This window comes from Fistularia commersonii, chromosome 2 (assembly GCF_037954325.1).
Source record: "Fistularia commersonii isolate RoL2024-O1a breed Wild chromosome 2, RoL_Fcom_v1.0, whole genome shotgun sequence".
NCBI classification, from domain to species: domain Eukaryota; kingdom Metazoa; phylum Chordata; class Actinopteri; order Syngnathiformes; family Fistulariidae; genus Fistularia; species Fistularia commersonii.
In genome coordinates this window covers 23,510,765-23,535,178 of record NC_141285.1, presented here as the reverse complement: position 1 = coordinate 23,535,178, position 24,414 = coordinate 23,510,765, and the positions used below count along the sequence as shown (strand labels likewise).

Genomic DNA, 24,414 nt, shown 5'->3' with positions numbered 1-24,414 from the left:
TACTCGAAGTAGTACTTTTGGTGTTTTGCTTTTATCCAAGGGCTACTTTTGACATATTGAATATATTGAGAACTCATGAATGAATGGGTTACAGGTGTTTCATGACTCGATGGGAAGTTTTCCGAAGGGGAAGCGCCGCGTTTTTTTTGTAAAAGTCCTGGAAAAAAAACAAAGCGACGCTTAAACATTCACGCTAAAGGTTTGTTAGTCTATTACCCCGTTATTACCATGTTATTACACAATAGCGTTACACAGTCGTTACACGTCAGATAATACATCAGCTTTTTCACAGCTTTGAGACAAAAAGCCTCATTTGTCTGAATATATGTAAATTAGTTTTAATAGATAAAGAAAATTCAGTGTATCACAAATGTGTGTGTTTTAGTCACTTTTTGTGACTTTTCTGCATTTATAAAGATATATATATATTTAATCCGTCAGCAGGACCTTTGCTTATTCGGTAGCTCCTTCACCTTTGACCCCCATCGGCGTGATTGACACACACATCAAACACACACACACACACACACACGTCACCGTATGACTCGCGCCGTCCTGCTCGCCGCCGCCACGTTAGAATCCACGAACGGTCGTCCCATTTTCGATGACATCACTCCCTGGCGCTCGCCGCGGCCCATCTTAAGTCGTAGCTGTTTCGTATTTTCATCTGCTCGCGGTTTTGGGCCGAGCGAAGGCAGGCGAGGATCGCATGCCTCGGAACGCCGGGAACTAATACAACATGTTCCCTCGCCGCCCGCCTGCTCGCTCGCTCGCTCGCTCGCCCCCCCCTTCTCTCTCTCTTCAACCTCCAATAATCCCCCGTTCCGTCGGATTGTTTCATGGGTTAACACACACTGCGTGACTGGGCAGGGAGCTGGCGAGTGATGGATTTGGTTTGGATCGCGGCTCCCCGTGTGTGTGTGTGTGTGTGTGTGTGTGTGTGTGTGCGTTTGCTCGCGCATAACGTACATTGAGTTTGTGAGAAAAAAAAATGGCGGCGCAAGAGAATCTGGCTTTTGCGAGTGAGATCGTTGCGATAAAGCTTATAACGATGCGGAGGGTAATAACACATTTATTCATGTATTATTACGCATTTATTAATGTGTTATTAATAAGACATTTATGCATGTGTTATTACACATGTTAGGAGCTACGCGATCATGTCTAACATGTTGCTTGTTTTTTCCGCCGTGTTTATGGTCCTTCCATAACTTTTACTTCCTGTTAATCTGTTGCGCTATGTTATTATTCCTATAATTATTATCATTATTATTATGTATATTAAATATAGATATTGTGCAGCCTCGCCGCCGTTCCCAGCTTTGACTTTTAACTTTTATGATAGATTTTTCCTTACTTCCACTGTTTTTTTTACACCTTTATTATCAGCTTTATCTCGTATTCCTATGTATCTGCTCACTTTCCAAAGTAATAGATTACTCTCTCCTTCGTCCGGCAGACGTCCTGGAACAGAGATCACGACGACACGGCGTCCACGCGCTCGGGCGGCACGCCGGGCCCGTCCAGCGGCGGCCACACGTCGCACAGCGGCGACAACAGCAGCGAGCAGGGTGAGTGTCCGCGGGGTCAGAGGTCACGGCGACGTGGGCGGGCAAATGCGGCTCATCGAAAAGTTCAGGAGGCTGCCGGGAGGATCGCTGCCGTGTGTGTGTGTGTGTGTGTGTGTGTGGTTGAAAAGTGAGGGTTTGAGGCTGGCATGGTGGTTATTACACATTTATTACACAGTAAATACAGAATAGTTACACATGAATGACAGAGTAACTACAGATTAAGTACAGTGTCAAAACAGAGAAAAATTGATTTATTTCACATTGTTTACAGATTAACTACAGATTAGCAACTCTTTATTTCAGAGTCACTTCAGATTAATTACAGAGTAAATACATATTAATTACAAAGTACATACAGATTAATTATAAAGTACATGCAGATGAATTTCAGGTTAACTTCAGATTAGTTACACATGAATTACAGAGTAACTAATTTTAGTTACCTGCATTGTTAAAGTAAATACAGCTTAGTTACACATGAATTACAGAGTAACTCATTTTAGTTACCTGCATTGTTAGAGTAAATGCAGATTAGTTACACATTAATTACAGAGGTTTATCAGAATAGGTGAAAAACAGGTTAAACTACCACAGATTATGTACATATTCCTTTCAGAACAATTAGATTAATTTGAGAGTAGCCCCAGATTAATTCCAGATTAAGCACCACTCCTCTCATTTCTGGACATTTTTTAAAATAGTTTTATTTTTTCTGCCAATTTGATTTCCCGGACCAACTTCCGGATTATAACCCACAACCTCACGCTTAATATTTTCCGCCGTTTTTTTTTTTTTTTTTTTCTCTTCACTCTACGTATTTGACCTGGGTGTTTTGCTGAGTGTGTGTGCATGTATGTGTGTGTGTGTGTGTGTGGGGGGGGGGGGGGCTGCAAACAAACTGTAGGCAAAAAAAGCGACTTCATCTATTATTGACGGGGACGCCGGAGCGAAGCGGCGTGCCAGCAGGCAGAGCGCACAACCTTCCACTCCAGCGAGCAGACGCTGATTCTGGAAATGCAGAATCTCTCTCTCTTTCCGCTGTCTCTCTCTCTCTCTCTCTCTCTCTCTCTCTCTCTCTTTCTCTCTCTCTCTCTCTCTCCGTCTGTCCGTCACACACTCGTCCGTTCTTGTCTTCGGAGGCGAAACCTGCACGGTGTCGAGGAACGAGTGAACGGGCCGGAGTGAAACGACCACACAAAGGCGTATTGTGTGTGTGTGTGTGTGTGTGTGTGTGTGTGTGTGTGTGTGTGTGTGTGTGTGTGTGTGTGTGTGTCCACCTCTGATGACTAATGGTCCTGGCCAGGCCCCATCTGATTGGTCGCCCTAATGAGCGTGCTCTGTGCCTGGGTTTGGGCTCCTGCATCCCTGACCTTTGACCTCTTTTGACCGACTGACACTTCATTTTTCACATCTTTCCAATTATAGTCACTCCTCCTCCACCTCTTCTTCCTCCTCCTCCTCTTCTTCTTCTCTTTTACCGCACCCTTCATCTCCTCATATCTCATGTTGTCCTGAGGATTGTAGTTTTTCTCTTTGTTCATCAAGTTCAGGATAGTTTGTCGTTGTGTGCATGCATGTGTGTGTGTGTGTGTGTGTGTGTGTGACATGTTGATTGATTGTTGTGCAGCCGGATTTATCAAATCAATATGATCAATAATCCGATCGGCCTCCTCCCTCTCGCTGGTTGTCCTTCTGCGCGTCCGTCTCTCCATGTGCAAATTAGCAGCGGCGACGGCCTGCAGGTGACGTGACGCTCACATCTCAGGCTCCGCCCCCTTCCCGTTAGCCCCGCCCTCTCCCAGGTGAAGAATCAAAGAACCGCTTTAGCATTTAGCATCTTGCTAGCATCAGCGTTAGCTTTACCGCTCGAAAAAACCGGCGACGCTAGTTCGTCACCGTAACCATTAGCTAAACGCTAACGAGAGCGAACACACACACACACACGCGACCTGCAGACACACGTGCGTTTGCGTGGCTTCCGCTGTCTTTGCACGCACGTGCACGCACATACACACGTGCACGTTGCAGGGGGGGGGGGGGCCCCCGGCGGCCATGTTGGCCGGGCTCCAGGTGCGCGTGGGCGCCGGGCGCCGGCTGCCACGTCATCCCGGCTCCGGCGGCTCGGTGTCACTCACTCGGTTAATCCCAGTAAGCTGGTTATTTATCTGTTTGGCATTCTGCTCCCTCCCTCCCTCCCTCCCTTCTTCCTTCCCTCCCTCCCTCTCTCTCTCTTTCATCTCCCCATCCTCCCTCTCTCCTCCGGTTCTCCCTTGTCTCCCACCTACTCCCCGACTTTCATTTCGCTCTCCGTCGGCTTCTCCTCTCCTCGTTTGAGTCCCAGCGCTCCCTCCTTTCTTCTTCTTCACCTCCTTCTTCTTCTTCTTTGCCTCCCACTCGCTCTAAAACACTACCTTTTGTTTATCTTTCCCTCCGTCACCTCGCCCCCCCTCTTCTCTTTCCCTCCATCCTCCCAAACTTTATCTCTGTTCTTCTTCCCGCCTTCTCTTTTCCTCTCATCTTTCTCCCCCCCCACCATCTTCCCCTCCCCCTTTCCAATGTATTTTTCTTTCCTTTTCTTTTCCTTCGCATCTCCGCCGTCACTCCTCCCCCGCTTCCCCTCTTTTTTTTCCCCCTGTCCTTGAAAACTGGCGACTTCAAACATTTCATTTTACTGTACGAACCAAATTTCTGCAGGATTTTTTTTTTTTTTTTTTTTTTAGATCATATTTTTTTTTTCATTTATTTTAAATCATGTGTTGCTAATTTCCCTTTTTATCTCAAATTATTTTATTTCATTTCATTTTTATCCTTTTATTTTATGATATTTTATTTTTATCGCTTTCATCATGTTCCATTAGATTTCATTTTGCTTTTCCACATGACCTTATTTTATTCGACCCTTTCTTGCTATTTTTAGCCATTTTATTTCCGAATTTTTGTTCGAGAGTCCCAGCTTATTTTTAATTATACTTTATATATATATATGAATTGTCTTTCACTCGTTCACAGTCCGTCATGTTCTGTTTCTCTTTCATCCACCTTTAAGAGATTGCTTTTTGGCTGACCTTTCCTTCCCCTGCCTCTCTTTCCTCTTCTTTCATTTCTTCTCCTCTGTTCTCACATCCCTCCTTCAATTCCTCCGCCGCCGTCACTTCATCGCACTCCTTCCCGAGCGCTCAGTTTCCCCCCCGGTTCATGCGGCTCCTCGTTTCGCCCCCTCCTTCCATCTCTCTGGCAAAATACCAATACCGTATCAGGGATCGATAAATACCATATCAGGGATCACTGAATTACATCAATAAGTACCATATTAGAGATCAATAGATACCTATGGGATGATTAAATACCATATCCGGAATCAATGACCGCCATACTGGAGATCAATAAGTCAAATTATGGGGATCAATAAATACCCTATTAGGAATCATGGAATGACATATTGGAGATCAATAAATCCAGTTTCAGAGATCAATAGATACCAGATCAGGGATCAATAAACACCATATTAGAGATCGATAGATAACATATGGGATGATGAAATAACATTGAGGATCAATGACTGCTATACTGGAGATCAATAAGTCAAATTTTGGGGATCAATAAATACTATATCGGGGATCATTGAATGACATATTGGAGATCAATAAATCCAGTTTCAGAGATCAACAAATACCAGATCAGGGATCAATAAACACCATATTAGAGATTAATAGATAACATATGGTATGATGAAATAACATATTGAGGATCAATGACTGCCATACTGGAGATCAATAAGTCGAAATTTGGGGATCAATAAATACCCTATTAGGAATTGAATGGCATATTGGAGATCAGTAGATACCGTATGTGATCAATCACCCATTCCTTGGACTGAGGCGAATGAATGACAGAATCTGGTCAAATAAGAGGGTTATTGATCGCTGACAACGTCACAGGTTCTGATTGCATCAATCAGATTAATCGATTGATCCCAGAATAACAATTACATAACAAAATAGCAGATTAACCCAAAAATGGGCCTTAAATGCATGAAAATAATCATAAAATCATCTGCAAGAAACTTCAAAAGAAACAAAAAAAGACAAGGATGGAAAATAAAATTAAAAAAATTGAATCAACAAAAATAGAATTATGATGTAAAAGATATCAAGAAAAAAAAAATCATAAATGGTCAAATCAACAGGTAGAAAAAAAATGAACAAAATAGAATAAATAAAAATGATAAAAAGGTGAAAGGGGAAGAAATTAAAATTGATAGAAAAAATAATAATGCTAATAATAATGCTAATAATGCTAATAATGCTAACGATAATAATAATAATAATAATAATAATGGTGATAATAATAAAAATTATAATAATAATAATAATAGGAAGAAGAAGAAGAAGAAGAATGATGATAATAATAATAATGATGATGATGATAATAATAATAATAATAATGTAAACATGGCACCGGTCCACTTTGTTGTGATGTAAATTGATCTTGAAAAATCAAAATATCCCGGTTATGGATTCTACCCATCCCACAATAACTTGACCTCTGACCTCCGACAACGCCAGAGAAGCCCGGCCGAAGCTCAGAAGAAGGAGCTTCCCAGGCGGCGCCGCAGGAGGAGGCTCCACAGGGTTCCTCCCCGAGGAGCCGCTCTATTAGCCCAGCTGTTTGCTAGCTAGCTCCTGCCAACAGGCTCCTTTGTGGAGAACCCAGGAGGGGGCAGGAGGGGGCAGGAGGGGGCAAGAGGGGGCTCTTTCGTACCCAACCGAAGTATAAAGTGCTCCTTCTTGCCCCCCCCGTCAGCGAGGGCCCGGCCGGCTTGCAAGGGGAAACAGAAAAACATTGAGGCGAGCGAAGCTGGCAGCTGCCGCCGTGCAGAAAGGACAGGCGGGAGAGTGTGTTTGCGCTGCAACCCCCCGAAAAAAAAAGAGAAAATAAAAAAAAAAAAAAAAAAGCTACAGGGTTTCCCTCCCCGCCTGTCAGAGGCAGCGGGGAGCGAGGCGATGACTGGCCGTATTAGATATGTATCACCAATTACCTCGCCATTTGTGCGACACGCCAAGACAAATAGCTCCCTGTAAGGCTTTGTGTTTTCATCTGCACACACACACACACACACACACACACACAGAAGCGCCGAGACCCTCGTCCCCCCCCCCTCGCTCGTCGGCTTCACATACTGAAAGCGTTTGCCGTGTGTGTGTGTGAATTTTCCTCCGGGCACGATTTTAAAACTCAAGTGCCGTAGTTTTGTATTTTGCAGTTTGGACTACAAAAATGGCCGCCGCCATTCCGGCCCGGATTGTTGTGGATGTTGTGATCCACGCAGCCTCTGACCTTTGCGTCGGCCAGCAAGGTCAACCCGCAGAGCGCCCCCCCACACACACACACACCCACCCCCTCGCCGCCACCGCCCCCCCCGCCAGGCCTCGGGGCGGGCGATCGGAAGCGGGATCGTCCAATCAGCTCGCTTCACGTGGCCTCGCCAAAGTCACCAATTAATTGGTCCGATTGTCCAGCAGACTGGAAGAGAGAACTGCGTGTTTCCCCGGCCGGCTTCCCCCTTCCTCCCCCCGCCGCTTGTTCTTGAAAATGTTTGGATTACATGCACTTTAATAAGCCATTAGCGCGCGGCCTCAGGAGTGTGTGTGTGTGTGTGTGTGTGTGTGTGTGTGTTGGTTGGGAGCCCTCCCGTCAAACAAAAAGTGTGTGTTCTTGTGCTAAAAAGTGTGGGAACATTTTCACACAGTGTTGGAAATATGCCCCCCCCACCACACACACACACACACTCACTCACACACACACACACACCCTCCAACCCCCCCGCTGCAGGTCGGACCCATGTGACCGCCCGCCTTAAAGGGCCGGCGACCCCATTTCTGTGCGACGCTCGCTCCCCCTCAACTTTAAAGCAAAGGGGGGTGAATGGTTCATGTGTTCATTACTTGCCAGTGTGTGTGCGTGCGTGCGTGCGTGTGTGTGTGTGTGTGTGTGTGTGTGTGTGTGTGTGTGTGTGTGTGTGTGTGTGTGTGTTCGCCCAGATTTTAACGTGTGTGTGTGGGAAAACTATAGCCAGTGCAGGGTGAGCAGTCATCCTTGATGAGTGTGTTAAGTGCTGCTGAGTGTTGTTTGGGGGGGTGTCTATTGAGGTGTGTGTGCATGTGTGTGTGTGTGAGCATGACCGCGTTAGTGTTGATATACACTTTTGCAAGTTGGAAGTGAAAGAGCATCTTCCTCCTCGCTCCTCTGGTTGTGTGTGTGTGTGTGTGTGTGTGTGTGTGTGTGTGTGTGTGTACATGACTGTTAGTGCTAATATACCCTTTTTCAAGTTCAGAAGTGAAAGAGCATCTTCCTTCTCGCTCCTCTGGTTCTAAGTGTGTGTGTGTGTGTGCGTCTGTGTGTGTGTGTGTGTGTGTGTGTGTGTGTGTGTTTGTATGTGTGTGTGTGTGTTTGCATGACTGCGTTAGTGCTAATGTACACTTTTGCAAGTTCAGAAGTCAAAGAGCGTCTTCCACCTCCCTCCTCTGGTTGTGTGTGTGTGTGTGTGGGGGGGGGGTGTTCCCATGCATAGAAAATGATGTAATATCCAGCAGCTCGTACTTCTGTCCACATGCTGTTCATGAAGATCAATATTTGACAGATATAAATAATAATTGATACACTTTAAGAAAACATCCCATAACGGCCTGCTGTTGCCGGTAGCGATGTTTATTTGGCTTTACTGCATCTCAAACAGCGTTATCTGCTCTTACCTGGGAAAAGTCATGTTCCTTCAGCCACCAATGACCCGCCTGATACACACCTGTCAATCAAACACATGGGGGCGGGGCTTCATCTGTACACCCCCCCCCCCCCCCCCCGTTGAAATATGATTAAATAATAAGAAGAACACAAATAGATTATAAATCAGATCTCATCTGGGGGTGTGTGTGTTGTGTCTGGGGGGTCCTGGAAGTTGTGGCCTGTCAATCAAAGGTCATGTGACTAGGATTGGGGGCGGGGCTTAGGCCTCTGTGGCATTCAGGGAACCACGGCGAGTCTATTCCCACGTGAAAAAGCCCTATAAAAATGTGTACACACACACACACACACACACACACCTCCAGAAAGAGGAAATGGCATCAGGTTCTCACAGCGGGAAGTGTTTGCTTTTAGGATTTAGCCTGCTGTCACCTGCATCATATGAAGATACAACCTTTCTTTTCTTCCTCTTCCTGGTGAAGTTGTTTGAGAAGCTTTTTAAGCGTCACATTTCCACCTCGCAGCACCTTCACACTTCACCATCATCAGAATCTTGATCTGCATCATCCTCAACATCTTCATTATCATCTTCCTCATTTCACATCTTCACCTTCATTGTCAACATTATCATTTTTATATCTCCATCATCTTCATCATCTCCACCTTCATGATGTCCCAGCAGGTTCCTCAGAGGCCTTCAGACCTGCAAGGCCTTCTACTGTGTGTGTGTACGTATGTGTGTGTGTGTGTGTGTGTGTTTACAGCAGCCATTCATTTGCAAGAAACCAAAAAACAAGAATGAGATGAGGGTGGAGGTGTGTTTTTAGCGCGTGGGCTCTAATTGTGGCGTGCTAATGATGCACGCCAGTTCTCGCCGTTTGTTTACAGGAAGTTGTCGTCTTTCATTTCTTCGTCTAAACGTCCCGCTCTTCTTCAGGAGGAGGAGGAGGTCAGAGTGTGTTTTCTGATGTTCGGTCTCACCTGACGGGTGTTTCCCCGCCGTCGGCGAGGTGGAGCTCCCGCCTCCTCCTCCTCTGAGAAGAAGAAGAAGAAGAAGAAGTGTCAACCAGGGACTCACTTTGGGTCTATTTCTGTCTGGAGCTCCGTAATTTGCTCCATCCCTGGTGTAATCATCTCCAAAAAAAGGGACGCCGCTTTCAAAATTACTGGATGTCTAGCGGCGGCGGCGGCGGCGACAGCGCCCCTGAGTTTTGATTTGCATCGCGGCGGGGAGAGGCTGACGATGCAAATAAAAGAAAAGGAAAAGCGATGGAGAGTCGTTGATTTGCGGGCGAGGACGTGGCGATGCCTTGTATTTTACCTCCTGGAGGACGGTTAGAACCTGCTGCAGGGAGCGGAGATCAAGAAGTTGGAGGATTTCGAGGTGAAGAAGCAGGTTCAAGTAGGTTGGAGTGGATGGAGATAGAAGACTATCAGCCAGAATGAAAGGAAAGGTGGCTCGCGAGCCATATACGACAATTTTGAGTTGAAAAAAAAAACTCAGTTTGGAACTGATTTCAAAACACTTGTGATATTTCTTCGTAATACGGTGTCGTTTTAAAGTAAACAGAATTTAATTTTGGAGATAAATTTCACGGGTCGCCCGGCGGTCGGGTCGGGAACCGATGGCTTCCAAGTCATTGTAAAGGTGAAGAAATTAATTTTATCAGAAAGTCAAATCCGCTTCAACCCTTGTAACGGAAAAGATGGCGAAAAGAAAAAAAAAAAGATGATGATTGCATTCCAGACCGCGTGGAAAGAGGAATTTGCATTTGGATCTGCAGTGTATCTAACACGCAGTGATGAAATTGCATGGATGAGACGGTCAGATATAAACAAATCCATGCAGCACCTGAGGTCGCATTAAAAGTTAGACATACTTAATTTATTATATGTTTAAAATACATGATGGCCCTCAGTGAAATATATTTAGAAATATTTGGCTTTTATGGCTCTCCCGGTCAAAAAGGTTCCTGACCCCTGCTGTATGCTCCGGAAACTGACAATGACCAAAAAACGATGAAGATGTTGAAGTTCTTTGGGAGCGACCAGGATGGAGAGGACCAGGGATGAGTCCAGCAGAGGGACGAAACATGGTAGATGTTTTGGAGAGAAGGTCAGAGAATGGTTGGGTCATGGACAGAGGAGGGATGGTGAATATATTGGTAGACGGATGCTGGAATTGGAGGTCTAGCGGAAGACCAAAGAGAAGATTTATGGATGTAGTGAGAGGTTAGTTGTTGGTTGGCCTAAAAGTTAGTTGTTGTGAGAGAGGAGGATACAGGGAATAGGGTTAAATGGAGAAGGTTGATTCGCTGTGGTGACACCTGAAGGGAAAAGGCCAAAAGAAAAGAAGAAGGATGATGGTTAGAGTCTCGTCTGTGTAAGCAAAGTATAGTAGTTGATATACTTTGTATTTAAAGTTCAGTTTATGGTATTTGAAGTAGAGAAGTGTGGTCTATGAAGTATGAAAGCGCAGGTAGTAGGTGGTATTCGAAGTACACAAGTACAGTCAGTTCATGGTGTGTTCATTTTACAGAAGTAAAATCTGTGAATGGTATTTGAAGTACTGAAGTACTGTCTTTGAAGTACAGTCAGTGGAGGATTTTATATACGTACCTCAAGTATTTCAAGTACAGAGGTAAAGTTGTTGAACTGTATTAGAAGTACACACAGTGATGTGCAGTCAGGGGGAGGCAGGTGAGGTCGTGCCTCACTTGCCAATCTCGGAAAGAAAAAAATTATTTATCCTTCATTTGCACTATTGAGGTATTTTTTTCATTGAACTTTGCCAGTTTAAGGTGTTTTTTTTATTCAAAATGGCTTACTGTATGCAAAATTTACTGTTCAAATACTGAGAAGAGACGTGCGATGAGGCAGCAGACTGATGAGCCTCAACATAGGTTGCGCAATAGTGGCTGACTGCTGGAGACGGTATTGCCGTCTCTCTGTATGTCACTATTAAAATGTTTAAAAACTTTTGCTTTATAAACTACATTTCCAATGTGCAGCGTTTTTTTGTCAACAACTGTATGTGTGTTACTAGTTTCTTCTGCTGAACAAGCATAAAACGTCTGCCAAGAGCCACCAAGTGAGGCACGCAGTTCTCCTGCCTCATGGAAGTACACGTGTACAGTTGGTGAATGAAGTACACTAGTACTACACAACTCAGTGGCAGTATTTGAATTCAGAAGTACTGAAACTGATTTCCAGCTGTTAGCCGCGGGGTATGTGTGTACTACGCAGTACACACAGATGTACTCATATATACATATATATTTACAGTGGCCCCTTAAGATACGACTCACTTTGTAGACAAATTCTTCAAGATAGGAAGTGCCTTTCCAGTCAATTTTATCCTTGAAATACAAAAAAAAATCATGATTTGAATATGAGCCCAAGAAAATCAAAGTTTGAAATTTGCGCTGCACACGTCAAGCTTTAATAGTCATCATGGGCCATCATAGTCAAGTGGGGAACTCAGAAAGAAGATGCTTTGTTTGGAAATTAAGCACAAACTAATAGCATTTGTAGGGTTTTTTCTATATTAATATCCTTATTTGGTGAGTTTTGAGGGTAGGGTTGGAATGAATCATTTGTTTTCTGTTACTTTAAATGGGGAAAATTCATTGACGATACAAAAAAAGAAAAAAAAATCAACATATTAACCCACTTCTGGAACGAATTAAATTTGTATCTCAAGGGACCAAAGTACTCACATTTTATGACAAACGATACAAAGTACACGTCGGCTCCACGGATGCAACAGCCTCCTGTGCAGGATAAGCTAAGCTAAGCTAATTTATAGAGGAAAAACGGCGCCCGAGGCAGTGGCTTACACCGAAGAATATTTTGTCACACACACACACACACACACACACACACACCATTGACACATCTGTTTCTGTTGAAAGCGTCGTTATATATAAAGATTTATACAAAGCAAGAACTTTCTACGGAGAAAGACCTCTCCTTTTCTAGATCGGGAGGGTCGTGGATCAAGTGTTGGAAGTATTAGCACTTGGAGGGCCTTTGTTTGGCCTCCTTGGCAAACACAAGGAAACACACACTCTCACACATGCACACACACACACACACGTGCGGAGAACCAACGTTTATTTAAGCGTTTGATAAAGAGATTAGCCGAATCATCCCGCGCTCCTAAGCTGGGGGGGGGGGGTTGTGTCCAGGAAATCCCGGCTTTCCTGACGCCGGGTCCGAGAGCGAAGGGCCGGCAGGAGCGGGAAAAGGGTGGCGGCGGCGGCGGCGGCGGCGGCGGCGGGGGGCAGTTGCCCACCTGCCCCGGCCTCCTTTATTATTAGCTATTATCACACTCGTCCAGCTTAAAGCTACAAACAACAGTGCTAATTTTAGCCTGCAAAGAGGATGAGGATAAATAGCATGCTGCCAGTTTGGTGCCAGATGGTCCCCCGACGATTATATTGTGTCAGGAATATCCCCCCCCCTCCTCCCCCCCCCACCTCCCTTTCCACCTCGAAGACGCTTCGACTTCAAATTAGCGTCGGAAGATCCGAGGGTTTTGTTTTTGTCCGGCGCCGTTGATCTTGCGGCGACAGGAACGACCAACAGGAAGCGGAGTTTCATCAAAAATGGCTTCCGGCTGTCAGGGGATGCAACCCCCCCCCCCCCCCTTCCTGTAAGCGTAGAAAGAAAAAAAACAACACATGTGTATGCTTGCATGTAGATGCGACACACACACACACACACACACACACACACACACGTGCACGCTTGCTCACGCGCAGCCACTCTCCATTATTCTCTCACTCCCTCTCCCTCAAATTGAAATAATTCAATTTATGGACACAGTTCCAGACCTCCCCGGCTAAGACCATTATGCACGGACCCCCCCCCTCCCACTATTCCCCCCCCTCCCCTATTTGCCCCCCCCCCCTCCTCCTCTAACAAAAGAAGGGTAGAATTTACCAGCCGGCTCTCCAAACGACACCCACACAAAGCCAATTTCATGCCAGGAAAGCCCCGGCAGAACCCCCCCTCGCCATATCTCCACCCCCTCCCTCCAAACCTGTATCTCTGTGGATTTTCTTATTTACTTTAATTTCCCGTCGTTCCCTGCGGGCGGACGCCAACGTCGCCCCCCCCTCCTCGCTGTGACGCTTCCAGCTGCGTCACCTGTTCGAATCCCGATGTTGGGGATGGTGGCTACGTTTGGAGGGAGACGGGAATTCCAGACGTACACTTTGCGGAACGTGAACGCATTGACAGTGTTATTACAGTATCATTACAGTGTAATTACAGTGTCATTACAGTGTTATGACATCCATTCATCACTTTCGGTTACCGTGGTGACAGTTATGTTCCTAGTCCTCCTCCGTGTCATTCTGCAAGAAGAGAAGTTGGTCTTCCTGGTTTTGGGTTGAGGGAGTGCAGCCTAATCGGTTAGCGGTCGGCGCTAAAGGTGGCGGATTTGCATGGGTCCAGAGCTTCGGGGTGACCCGGGGGTGACACACACACACTCATGCGTGCACACACACTCATCCTTGACACGGATACCTGCCGAAGGGATGGAGCACAGATAAAGACCTCATCCAGGGAGGAAAGAGGAGGCCAGATAACAAATACCTGGAGGTAAACACCGGAGCGGCGGGGGGGCCGGAGGCGCAAAAAGGAGGTGGGGGGGTGTTTTCTTTGTGTGTTTGCAGAGAAACACAAGGCCGGCCACTTGAGGTCCACACTTTGGGGACGAAACCTGATCAGCGTCTGCGAGTCAGCGGAACGCTGGCGACACACACAGATTCACACTGATAACCTCCTGGAACGCACACACACACACACACACACACACACACCGCCCTTAGTAAGACAAGCGCTGAAAAAAGTACCATTTTGTTTTGAAAAGCCGGTTGTCGTTTCTTAGACGCGTGGATGTTCTACTTCCAAGGTCTTCTTCTGGGAGGTTCTCATGGAGGGCCACAGTCTTTGCAAGCTGTGTCTTTCAGGAAGGGACTCTGCGTGGACTGTTTGACAGGGTTGTTGGTAGCTATCACTCCCGTCCACATGGATCCGCCATCCACAGGAAGTCGCCAGGCTGTAAAACCCACTCACTTCCTGTTCCTCTGCCCCAGAGGGCCTTTATCTGGGCGCCATGTGGGGCCACTGATAGGACTACAACCCCCGCGTCCACGCAACACCAACTTCCTGTGCCTATAAGGGACTCGCCGACAAGGAGGAGGAAGCCGAGAAGCGCCGTTAGCTGCTAAAAATATTTTATTTTGGGGGCCCTTTGGCCACTGGCAGGAACCCTCTAGAACCTGGTAGGAACAGTAGGTTCTCAGGTCCACCACCCAAGAAAAGTGGAGAAAAGTCCCAAGAAGGGACTTTCTGGTGACAAGGCAGGGAACAAACCTGGAGATGGAGGTTCCACGGGACTCACGCCGGTCGTTGTTGTCCGACAACTCGAACCCAGACCTTGATTCGGACTCGCCGACGGCAGAGTTCACTTCAGAGTTCCATCTCAGACAATAGCATAGATGGGGGCAGAGGTGTTAGTGAACATGTATGCTCGAAGAAAGTGGCGGCGGAGGTCTGTGCGGTCATTAAACACACACCAGCACGTGGGAAGAGAATTCCCCTCTCTTGTTCTATCGACGCCGTGTTGTCTTCTTCTTCTTCCGTGCTACTTTCCCGATCGTAGCTGAGCATACCGAGGGGTGCAACACCACACCCAAGGGACTCCTTTAAGGCACTGCTCAGTTTACCCCATTTGGCTACGTTGAACACGAACCAGCCCTCACCCCGACTTGCTGTCACACCCGACTCGGACTCAGGGGACGATGGCCCGGCCCCCCACGGCCCCCGTGACTCCGCGGTACTCGGGGCAGGAAAGCCTCCCCGATGGCGTCCGGCGCTGGCAGGAAGTGCTTATTAAAGCCCCCCTGTGAGTAATTCTGTTTTTCTGGGGGCTAAAAATACTAGTTTTTCCACCGCACGCCGGCCCTCGACGGCCCCCATCGGCACGCGGGAGGTTTTTCCCTGCAGTTGGGCTGAAGGCTCCCTCTCTGAAGGACTTTGGGACGCCCTTCAGCACATCAGCTGACTCTTGGAAAGGACCGCCGCGCCATTGTGCCGTTAAGTGCTCTCAGCTTTTGTTGTAGTCCTTGTCCTCTCTTACCCCTTCCCTCCCTCCCTCCAGCCCCCCTCCCTCGCTTCCACTCTTCTTCTGTCGCCCGTTTGACTCGCCCTCTTTATCTGGGCTCTTCTCACCGAGGTCACCGAAGGCCCGGCGAGTCGGAGGTGTCAAAAGCCATGTGAGGCGGCGGAACAATAACGCGGAGTTAAGTGTGAGGGAGAAGTCGCGGGGACGAACGCCGGCTTCCTTTAACGCAACATCCCTGCACGTCATACACACACACACACACACACACACACACACACACACACACACACACACACACACACACACACACACACACACACACATATACACACACACCTCCCCCGACTCAAGCGCTCCCATTTGAACAGACCTTCCATCTTCTGGTTGGGGGGGGAAGAAGAAAATAGGAAAATGGCAACATAAAGTTGTGCGTGTGTGTGTCCGCATGTTGAATATGTGTATATGTGTGTGTGTGTGTGTGTGTGTGTGTGGGTCGATACTTCAGTCAACACGAAGCGTCGGATTCACGGCGCTGCTCTTTCATTCGCGCTCCCACCGACTGGTATGGAAGTGGGAATAAAAGGCAGCGGCTGTGTGTGTGTGTGTGTGTGTGTGTGTGTGTGTGTGTGTGTGTGTGTGTGTGTGTGTTGCTGTCCACGGAGGCGTACCGCAGTTTAATGTCGTGTCGGTGCCCCCCCGCCCACGGCCCTTTCCAGCGTGTCAGGCAGCCCGTGGTGATGACCCTTTACGGGGGGAAAATGGCACTGAGAGAGCAGTCACATTTACACTGACATTTTTGCCATCACCTATGGCTATGTCAACAGGCCTGAACCCCCACAACACCACCTCCACGCCCCGAAACCCCCTCAACCCCCCCACACGACCTCCGCCCAACCCCCACCCTCTTTACTCCCGAGCTGCGGTGGGCGAGCCGCGGCTCCGACACACAGAAATCACAGAAAAGAAGAGCTAAAGCTCCATTAACACAAACTCTGCTTCTCAGAGGGGCTGGTAAACACACACACACACACACACACACACACACACACTGGTGGGCAAGCTTGAACCCCCTGTGTTTTCCGGAATCTGCAGGAATCTCTTTTACATCTTGCGGATGTAAAAGGGGCGGAGCTTATAGTCAGTGGGCGTGGCCTAATGCCCAAAGCCAGTTCCGCTTCCTGTTCGACTTCCTGGCTGCTTGAAACCGCCGCCACCTAGCTAGGAATCGTGCTCGCGCTCCTTGTTGCTCCGCCGCCACCAAACACACACACACACACCCCGGCTTCGGGGAAACTTGGACAAGCCGGAGTGTGTCCGCGCCCGCCGGCGCCGCCGCTAACCGCTAATCCTTGTAGATGTTTCGCCACCACCATCCTGTTCGCGCTTATCATTTACTCTGATTACTCCTGAGGAGCAGCTCCTCTGCTCCCACCTGGCTCCATCTTCACCTTCATCTAGCGAGTTAGCGATGAGTTAGTGATGAGTTAGCAGCGAGTTAGTAGCGAGTTAGCAGCGAGTTAGCGGCGTCAGGAAGGGACGTCCAGACTGGATGTATTGTTCTGCTGACGGCGGAGGGGATTTCAGCCTGCCTCTCCTCCGCCTCCTCCTCCTCCTCTCCGATGAAAGGGAGGCCAAACAGCATTGGTCACAGAGAGCGTTTTGTATTGAAGTGTGTGTGTTGTGTGTCTGTGTGTGTGTGTGTGTGTGTGTGTGTTTGTGTGTGTGTGTTTAGAACACTTTGCAAGTCATTATTGGAAAGTTGCCTCGTGGAAGATCCTTGAAAAAAAAAAAAAACGGAGCGGGTTCGAGTGTGTGTTCTTTCCGAAAAAACAAGCACCCCCCCAACACACACACACACACACACACACACACACACACACACACTCACATCGCTCGGGAACAGCGGTGCGAGGAATTCCTGCATGTTCAGAATATTTGGAGATGGGAGGGTCTTCGAGTCTTCCAGAGCCGTGGAAAGGGACCCCCCGAAACACATGCACGCACACACACACACACACACACACACACACACACACACTCGTCGCCTGCCCCCCCCATGCTCTCCCCCTGCTCAAGTCTAGAGCTTATGAATGGCCTGAATACAATAAACGCCACTTTTTTTCTTCTTCTCCTCCTCTCCCTCCCTCTTTCGGGCCCTTCTATAACCCTCTGAGGATTCCTGGGAATGTGTGTGTGTGTGTGTGTGTGTGTGTGTGTATGTGTGGTTGTGTGTGTGTGCCAGAAAGAAAGACTTGGAGAAAGAGTACTTTGGTAAATCTACATCGGCTTGAGCTTTTTGTGTATCATGATTTTAGCACGTGTGAGTATGGGTGTGTTTACGTTTGTGTGTGTGTGTGTGTGTGTGTGTGTGTGTGTGTGTGAATGGATGAATATCTGTCCCCGCCTTGATGAGATGCAGGTACCCCCCTTTTTGGCTTGGGCATCCCCCTCACCCACACCAGGGGTCATGGGAGCTTCTCTGGGTGTGAAACTCTAGTAGCACCCCCCCACACACACACACACACACACTGTCACACACACATATACACATGTTTCACAACAAACGTTTCTCTGATTAGGATGCATAACTGTAAAAGTCCCGCCCTCTCAACGGCCAATAAAATCCTGCAAGAACATCCCACCGTGTCCCCTGCCGCCGCCGCCGCCGCCGCCACCGCCGCCGCCGCCACCAACACGTATCTCCGGGTGCGAGTGATCCCTCACGCCGGATCCAGCTAATGACATCTGGCACCAAGCTAATGTTCCTAACCTCCGTCCCTCTCGGCGAGGAGGAAATGATTAGCGCGCTAAACGCCGTCATTCTCCCGAGTGGCACTGGGAGGCGGCGTGCCCGACGAGGCCGCCGCTCACGGATGACTGACTGGCCAAATTTGTTGTTGCTAAGTCGCCGGGCAGCGCAAAAATGGCTGACACCTCGAAATGGCGCGCGCGCGCGTGTGTGTGTGTGTGTGTGTGTGTGACCGAGGAAGGGTTGCAGGTAGCACCAATCTGCGTCTTACACCGCGAGAGGGTTCATAATCAGATCATAACAGATTAGCCCAGATAGCGTTTGATAATGTCACAGCGTGCCTGGAGTCACCGAGGGGCGGCCGCCGCGCGCACAGGAAGTAGCGCCGCGCGCCGGCTGGCAGAAAGCGGCGAGGAGACACACGAGAGCTGGTTGAAGGCGGACGGAGGGATGGGTGGATGGATGGATGGAGCACAAAAAACATGGAAGGCAGATGGAAGAGAATGAGCGTAGCGGCTAATGCTAACAGAGCTAGCGGAGATGCACGGCGATCGCCACACGAGTTTAGACGTCATTATCTGTTTGCTTACGGTGTGTGTGTGTGTGCGTTTGTGCCACTGTGTGTGTGTGTGTGCTTGTGCAGAAGTGTTTGTGTGTGTGTTTGTGCTTGTGCAGCAGTGTGTATGTGTTGTGTGTTTGTGTGTATGCATCGTGTGGGTGGGGAGGGCTGATAAAATATTCCTTCCCTTGGTTGGCCCCGGGGCATTTCAATTGCCCCTGGCTCCTTCCAGTCACTGGCCTGCTCCTTAATTGCCACACACACACACACACACACACACACACACTCACACATGCACACACACTGCTTCTGCTGCTTGAAACACACATGCATAAAGAAAGGCCTAGACGCGCACACACAGACGAATGCACATCCATGCATGCATGCATTTTTCACACACGAATATACCCCCAACACACACACACACACACACACACACGCATACACACACCGCCATCCTTCATTGATTCCCCCTTCCCCGCCCTCCAGCTCTTCCTCCTACTAGTTGCAGGAGTGTTGTCATGGCCGATCAGCGGGCCCGACCCAGAGTCCCGCCTATGGTGCTCGCCGGCGGGCAGCGTGGCGCCCGACGGGGCCTCGCCGAGCCGGACGCCACCCGTGGTCGGGACCCGCCGGTGCTCCTAATGAGCCTGGCAGCCGGCGCGTGCTCTCCGAGGGCCCGGGTTCCCAGGGTGAACCTAGCGGAGGCTAGCTCAGCTCACCAAACCGCGGCGCCTGTTGATGACAGGGCGACGGGTGGACCAATCAGAGCCGAGCGATCTCAGAACATCACCGATGTTCTCCCGTCCTTCGACGTATCCTGCTTTTAACCCTCTAAGCGGCGGCCGGTACCACATACCCGCGTAGAGAAAACGGTAAGCTTTGGGCGACTCGTTGCGTGTTGCTATGGCAACACATTTTATCTACCGCTATTTGTGACGGAGCCGCTCCATAAATCTTTAACGCCGCCGCCATGTGTGGAGAAGCAGATGCTGCTAATATAAGTGAAGGAAGGGCGGCGCGATGGTTGCATTCCCTAGCGTTAGCCAAGTGACCGTCCGAGCTAGCGGCGGATCCGACTCCTAGCTAACTCCCAGGCTAATCGCCTGCGCGTGAGCTTATCAAATCGCGGATGTTTACAAACCGCCCTCTCAGAGCTGCAGATAAGTTATCGATACAATGTGTACATAAGCACTCGGGAGGGTCGGGAAGGTGATTGACAGCGTGAGCGACCAATCCCGAACCTTCTGGGCGTGCGACAGGTCGTGGAATGATAGGTAAACAAACTTCTTGTTGCGGGTAGATTTTACCCTGACGGTTAGGGTTAGCGGTTAGCGGTTAGCGGTTAGCGGTTTGGAGGAGCGTTTGGAGCAGAGCCCGACTCTATGCGGGGCGATTCGTCCGATCGGTCGATTGGGCCATTTCCGTCCTGGCGGTTCGCTGGGCAGCGAGGAGGAGGGGGAGATCCGGCAGATGTTCGGACGGGGGAAACGAAGACGAAGAAGTGATTTCAGATAAAGAGAAAGGCGTGATTGACTGCGTAACTGTGCCGCATCTGATTTCTAAATTACCCCGCCGCCATTTCCGTCGCCACTCCGGTGATTTTTCTCTCATTTCGCTCGCTCCCTCCATCTTTTTCTTCACCTCCTGCTTTTCGCCGAGACAAAGCGTGCGACGACCACCTCCTCCAAACACGACCACGACTTCGACACCTTCCCCGCTTCCTCAGTCGTTCTCTTTTCTTTCCATCCACCCCGTCCCTTCCCTCCCTCCTTTCCTCCCTCGCTCCCTCGTTCAGGGTTCATGGAAAAAAAAAAAGAGAGAAATTAGCAACAGACCTTGCAGAGGCGATTGGTATCAAATGGCAGCGAAAATGGAAATGCCGATAAAAATTGACATCCCTCCCTCCGTCCACTCCTTTTTTTTTTTTTTTTTTTTTTTTTTTTTTTTTTCCTTGTCGGGAGAGGAAGTGTCTTCAGGTCAGGCTGGAGGAGACGTTCCTGGCCGTGGAGGGAAACGTGTCTGCGTCTGATTAAGGGTCTTGAAGTGGGCGGCCGAGGGGGCCGGGTCTCGGCCGAGAGCCGTGAAACGGCGGCGTTCGTGTTTCCCCCTTTCAGTCGGACGCTCTGACTTCAATTTCCTCCGAACCCCCACGTTTTTTTTTTTTGTTTTTTTTTTTTCCTCAAACCTTCTCGGTCGGGAGCCTCCGCTCAGCTGTGGTCCGGAGGCGTCGGGGGGTCACCACGGAGGGGGTTTATGAACCGGAGTTGCTGCCGGCGTGCCGTTCCTCGCGTTGTAAATCAGCCGCTCGGATGCAGCTCTGAGCTAGCGGAAAGCTAAAACACAAAACAAGAGCCCTTAATAAGGAGGACGCGGCTTCCTATCATGTATTCTCTGGATTGTCATCCTAATTGTGGCTAATAGCGCTAGCTAGCGAAGATATGCGACACATGGATTCCCTTAAATAGCCGGACCCTCTGAGCTAGTCTTTATCAGCGGCTAATTTTAAACCCCTTTAAAACCCGCCATTGTTGTTCTAGTCCTTTCCTCCTCAGCCGTCCCCTCTCTCGCTCGCTCACTCCAAAGACCATTTGCTTCTGTTTCTCCCCACCGGCCCCCCCGTCCCGAATCCCCGCGACTCGCATGGGACGAGCCCCCGGGTTTGTTATTGTAGGCTTTGCCGAACATGAGCCGGTCTTTACGGCGGATTGAAAGCATTTGCTTCCAATGAAAATCTGGTCTTAGATTACAAGGCGTTCGGCCGGGGCCTCGCCGCCGCCGCTTCTCTGCAGCCGGCGGAGAGCGAGGAGATCCGGGTGTGTGTGTGTGTGTGTGTGTGTGTGTGTGTGTGTGTGTTAGCCCCCCGGAAAAAAAAAAAAAAAAAAAAAAAAGCTCACTTGTTAAGCTAGGGCTGCATTCGTCCCGAGCTAATGATGTAACCGAAGCTCGCAATGTGATTTTGGAGGCGGGGGAGGTCGATAGGCTGTGTCAGAGCGAGTGCTATTGTGCGTTTGTCGGGAGGCTGGGTAACGCAATGCACAAGCGACGGGTTTGACCTCCGCGGGTAATAGTGAGTATAAAAACGCCAGAGGTTCTCCGGTCTTTTCTCCCCTGCTTTGCTTCCTCTGGAGTTGAGCGACCGACTTCTGGAAAAGGGGAACGTAAACCCCTTTCTTTATTTTTTCCACCGCCGAGGGGGCCTCGGGATACCGCGTGCGTTACACGGCGTACGCGGTATACTGCGCTCTGTACGCCGAGGATTATCCGGCGACTTACCATGAAGTCCAGATGTGCTGGAAGCAGCAGATTTGCAAATCTAAATAAAGCGACGGGTATTAGCCGTAACGACGCCGACGCCGTGATGCTAATTGGGCTCCCGTCGCTCCGGACGGCTTTCCCGTCGGAGTCCGCCGTGACCCCGGCGAGCCTCGGGATAACGCCGGCGTATCAGTCTTTCGCTCCCGCGGCGGCGTGGCGTTCGGGGGCCCCCTTCGGCGGTGGGGCCTCCCTGTATTCGGTTTCCTCCGTGCTCCTCACAGCGCCGGCTGCGGCGGGGAAGTGAGTCGTTTTGAAGTCGGCGCTAATAGCGAACAGCTATGTGGGACAGTGTCGGGGTGTGGAAATGTGGCGCTCGCGTAGCGGTACGCCGCTAGGAAATAGTCCCGAGACAAATTAGCGGCAGAGTCATATAGGCTACAGGAAGTCGTTCCCTGTTAGCTGTTCGTGTGTCCCGCTAGCTACCTCTCGTCCCTCTTGCCTTCATTTTCTTGGATCCCCCGAGTCTTCAGTCCTTTTTGATAACATCTTTCCTTCCCCGCCTCCCGGATTAGCCGCTCCATGCTAACGGTGGAGCCGTCAGAAGGCCTCGGAGGTCATTCGTCTGACGTAATCTCCGGAAGCCGAGCGGCTCCGCTGCCAAAGCCAAAGCGACGAATTTTCCAATCGGTCGAGATGCCGCCGGGCCCGATCGATCCGTCCGACGCGGAACCGGTTCGGACGAGTCACTCGCTGGGGGAACGGAGAATGGAGAATGAGTACGAGCAGAGACGTCCTTGGCCGTCACGGTTGCAGGTGCATCGACGAAGGCTCGTTAAAAATAAATCCGTCGTTATTCAGCGGACGCTGGGGAGGGTCCGCCGTCTCGGATCACCGACCCCCCGCGCCTCCACACGGAGACGTGGTGTTTCCAAACCTGAAGGCACCAATGTCAGACTATTCCGCCAGATTCTGGACCACCGTCATTACAAACACCTCAAAATACAACGTATGACTAAATAATAGACTTCGCTCTCGCCTGCTTCGCCGCTTCCACCCGACTGTTTGGGGGTTGGCGGCCATATCTTGGAGCGCCGACGCCGGCGTTGAAGTGCACCCAGAAACGACCGCACGTCAAAGGGTATATTTTGACAAGTCGAGTAAGACTTTATTTACACGGCGCCAAGTCACAACCCGGCCGTCTGGTGATACTTCCCAGGGCTGCTCCACGATGATCTACGGGAACCCGACGTTCCCTCGGGAGCGGCCGCAAATACCGCGGCCTTCTGCCTCGACCGCTCGGGGGAGAAAGAGCGAAGCGAGAGGGAGAAGGGAAGAAACGGAGGGACGGGCACGCTAGTAACAGCAGTGCTAACAGCTACACGTGAGCCATAACAGCTTTAATATTCATAATAGAAATAACATTCGGCACCTGGGGGGAGCGCTGCCGTGGATCAAGCCACGCTCCCGGCGACCTCTGAGATGTCGGGAGCCCGGGGACTCGGGAGAAAACCGGGCCCCGTACCGCGGTTTCATAAGCCGCTAGCTTTGAGAAGAAGCTAAGACGTTCTGAGCAGGCGCGGCAAACACCCGCAACGGTTGCCGAGACGTTCCCCGGGCCGCCCGTCGGCCGACGACCATCCCGCCGTCGAACACCCCGGCGCCGTCGGCTTTGCAGGCGTGCATTATTAACGCGCGGCGGGTGGCGTTTGCATCAGCATCGCGCACGTACGAAAGGCAGGCCTTTGTCTCTGCCGACGCCCCCCCTCAGCCTCCCCCCAGCACCTCCACTTCCACGCGAGCTTCATTAAAAAAAGACTTTCGGCGTTCTTGCGCATAAGCATCTCCCTCCGCCGGAGCGGTCGGGGAGAGGCGGCGAGAGCTAGCCAAGAGTGCTTTGGCGTATGGATCTGTGGAGCCTCTCCCTCCTAATGGCGTCCATAATTCAGGTGCCCTCCAGGCATGCTTTCAGGAATTCTTTTGCCCGAGGTAATGGGGAGCAAAGGCCCGGGTTTTAGACCGCTGATTATTCCATTGATGTGGCGGGCTGGAAAAAAGTCATCTCCTACCGGATTAGCACCAACATCCTCATTAATTATCGATGGAGCGGCGGGCGCGGGGTTTTAGCTAGGTGCTGGGTGTCGCCCGAGTCCGCGTGCTAGCGATCTGCTCCTGAATAGGCCGAGGAGCTTTAGAAGTGCTTTGTGCGCGATCAATAAGTAACCGCATCCGATCCCGGGCGCCGCGGCGGTGCTGCAGATTTCTTGCAGCGGCGAAGGGGGGCTTGTTTACCGTGTTTCTTCCGCGATCTTCTTTTTTCTGGCGTTGGTGGTGGTGGAGGTGGTGGGGGAATAACGATAATAACAATTAGGCTTTTCAAGGATGGGAAGAGGCTCTTCCA

At 49.8% G+C, this 24,414-nt stretch overlaps 1 protein-coding gene across 1 annotated transcript in view; it reads left to right on the top strand.

Annotated features, from left to right (window-relative positions):
• meis1b (Meis homeobox 1 b) overlaps positions 1-24,414 on the top strand; it is a 78,286-nt gene that overhangs the window by 11,540 nt on the left and 42,332 nt on the right. Inside the window, exon 7 of the mRNA XM_086173850.1 lies at positions 1,460-1,571. Coding sequence (XP_086029976.1) covers positions 1,460-1,571 — 112 coding nt within the window. The remainder of the gene's footprint in view (positions 1-1,459; positions 1,572-24,414) is intronic.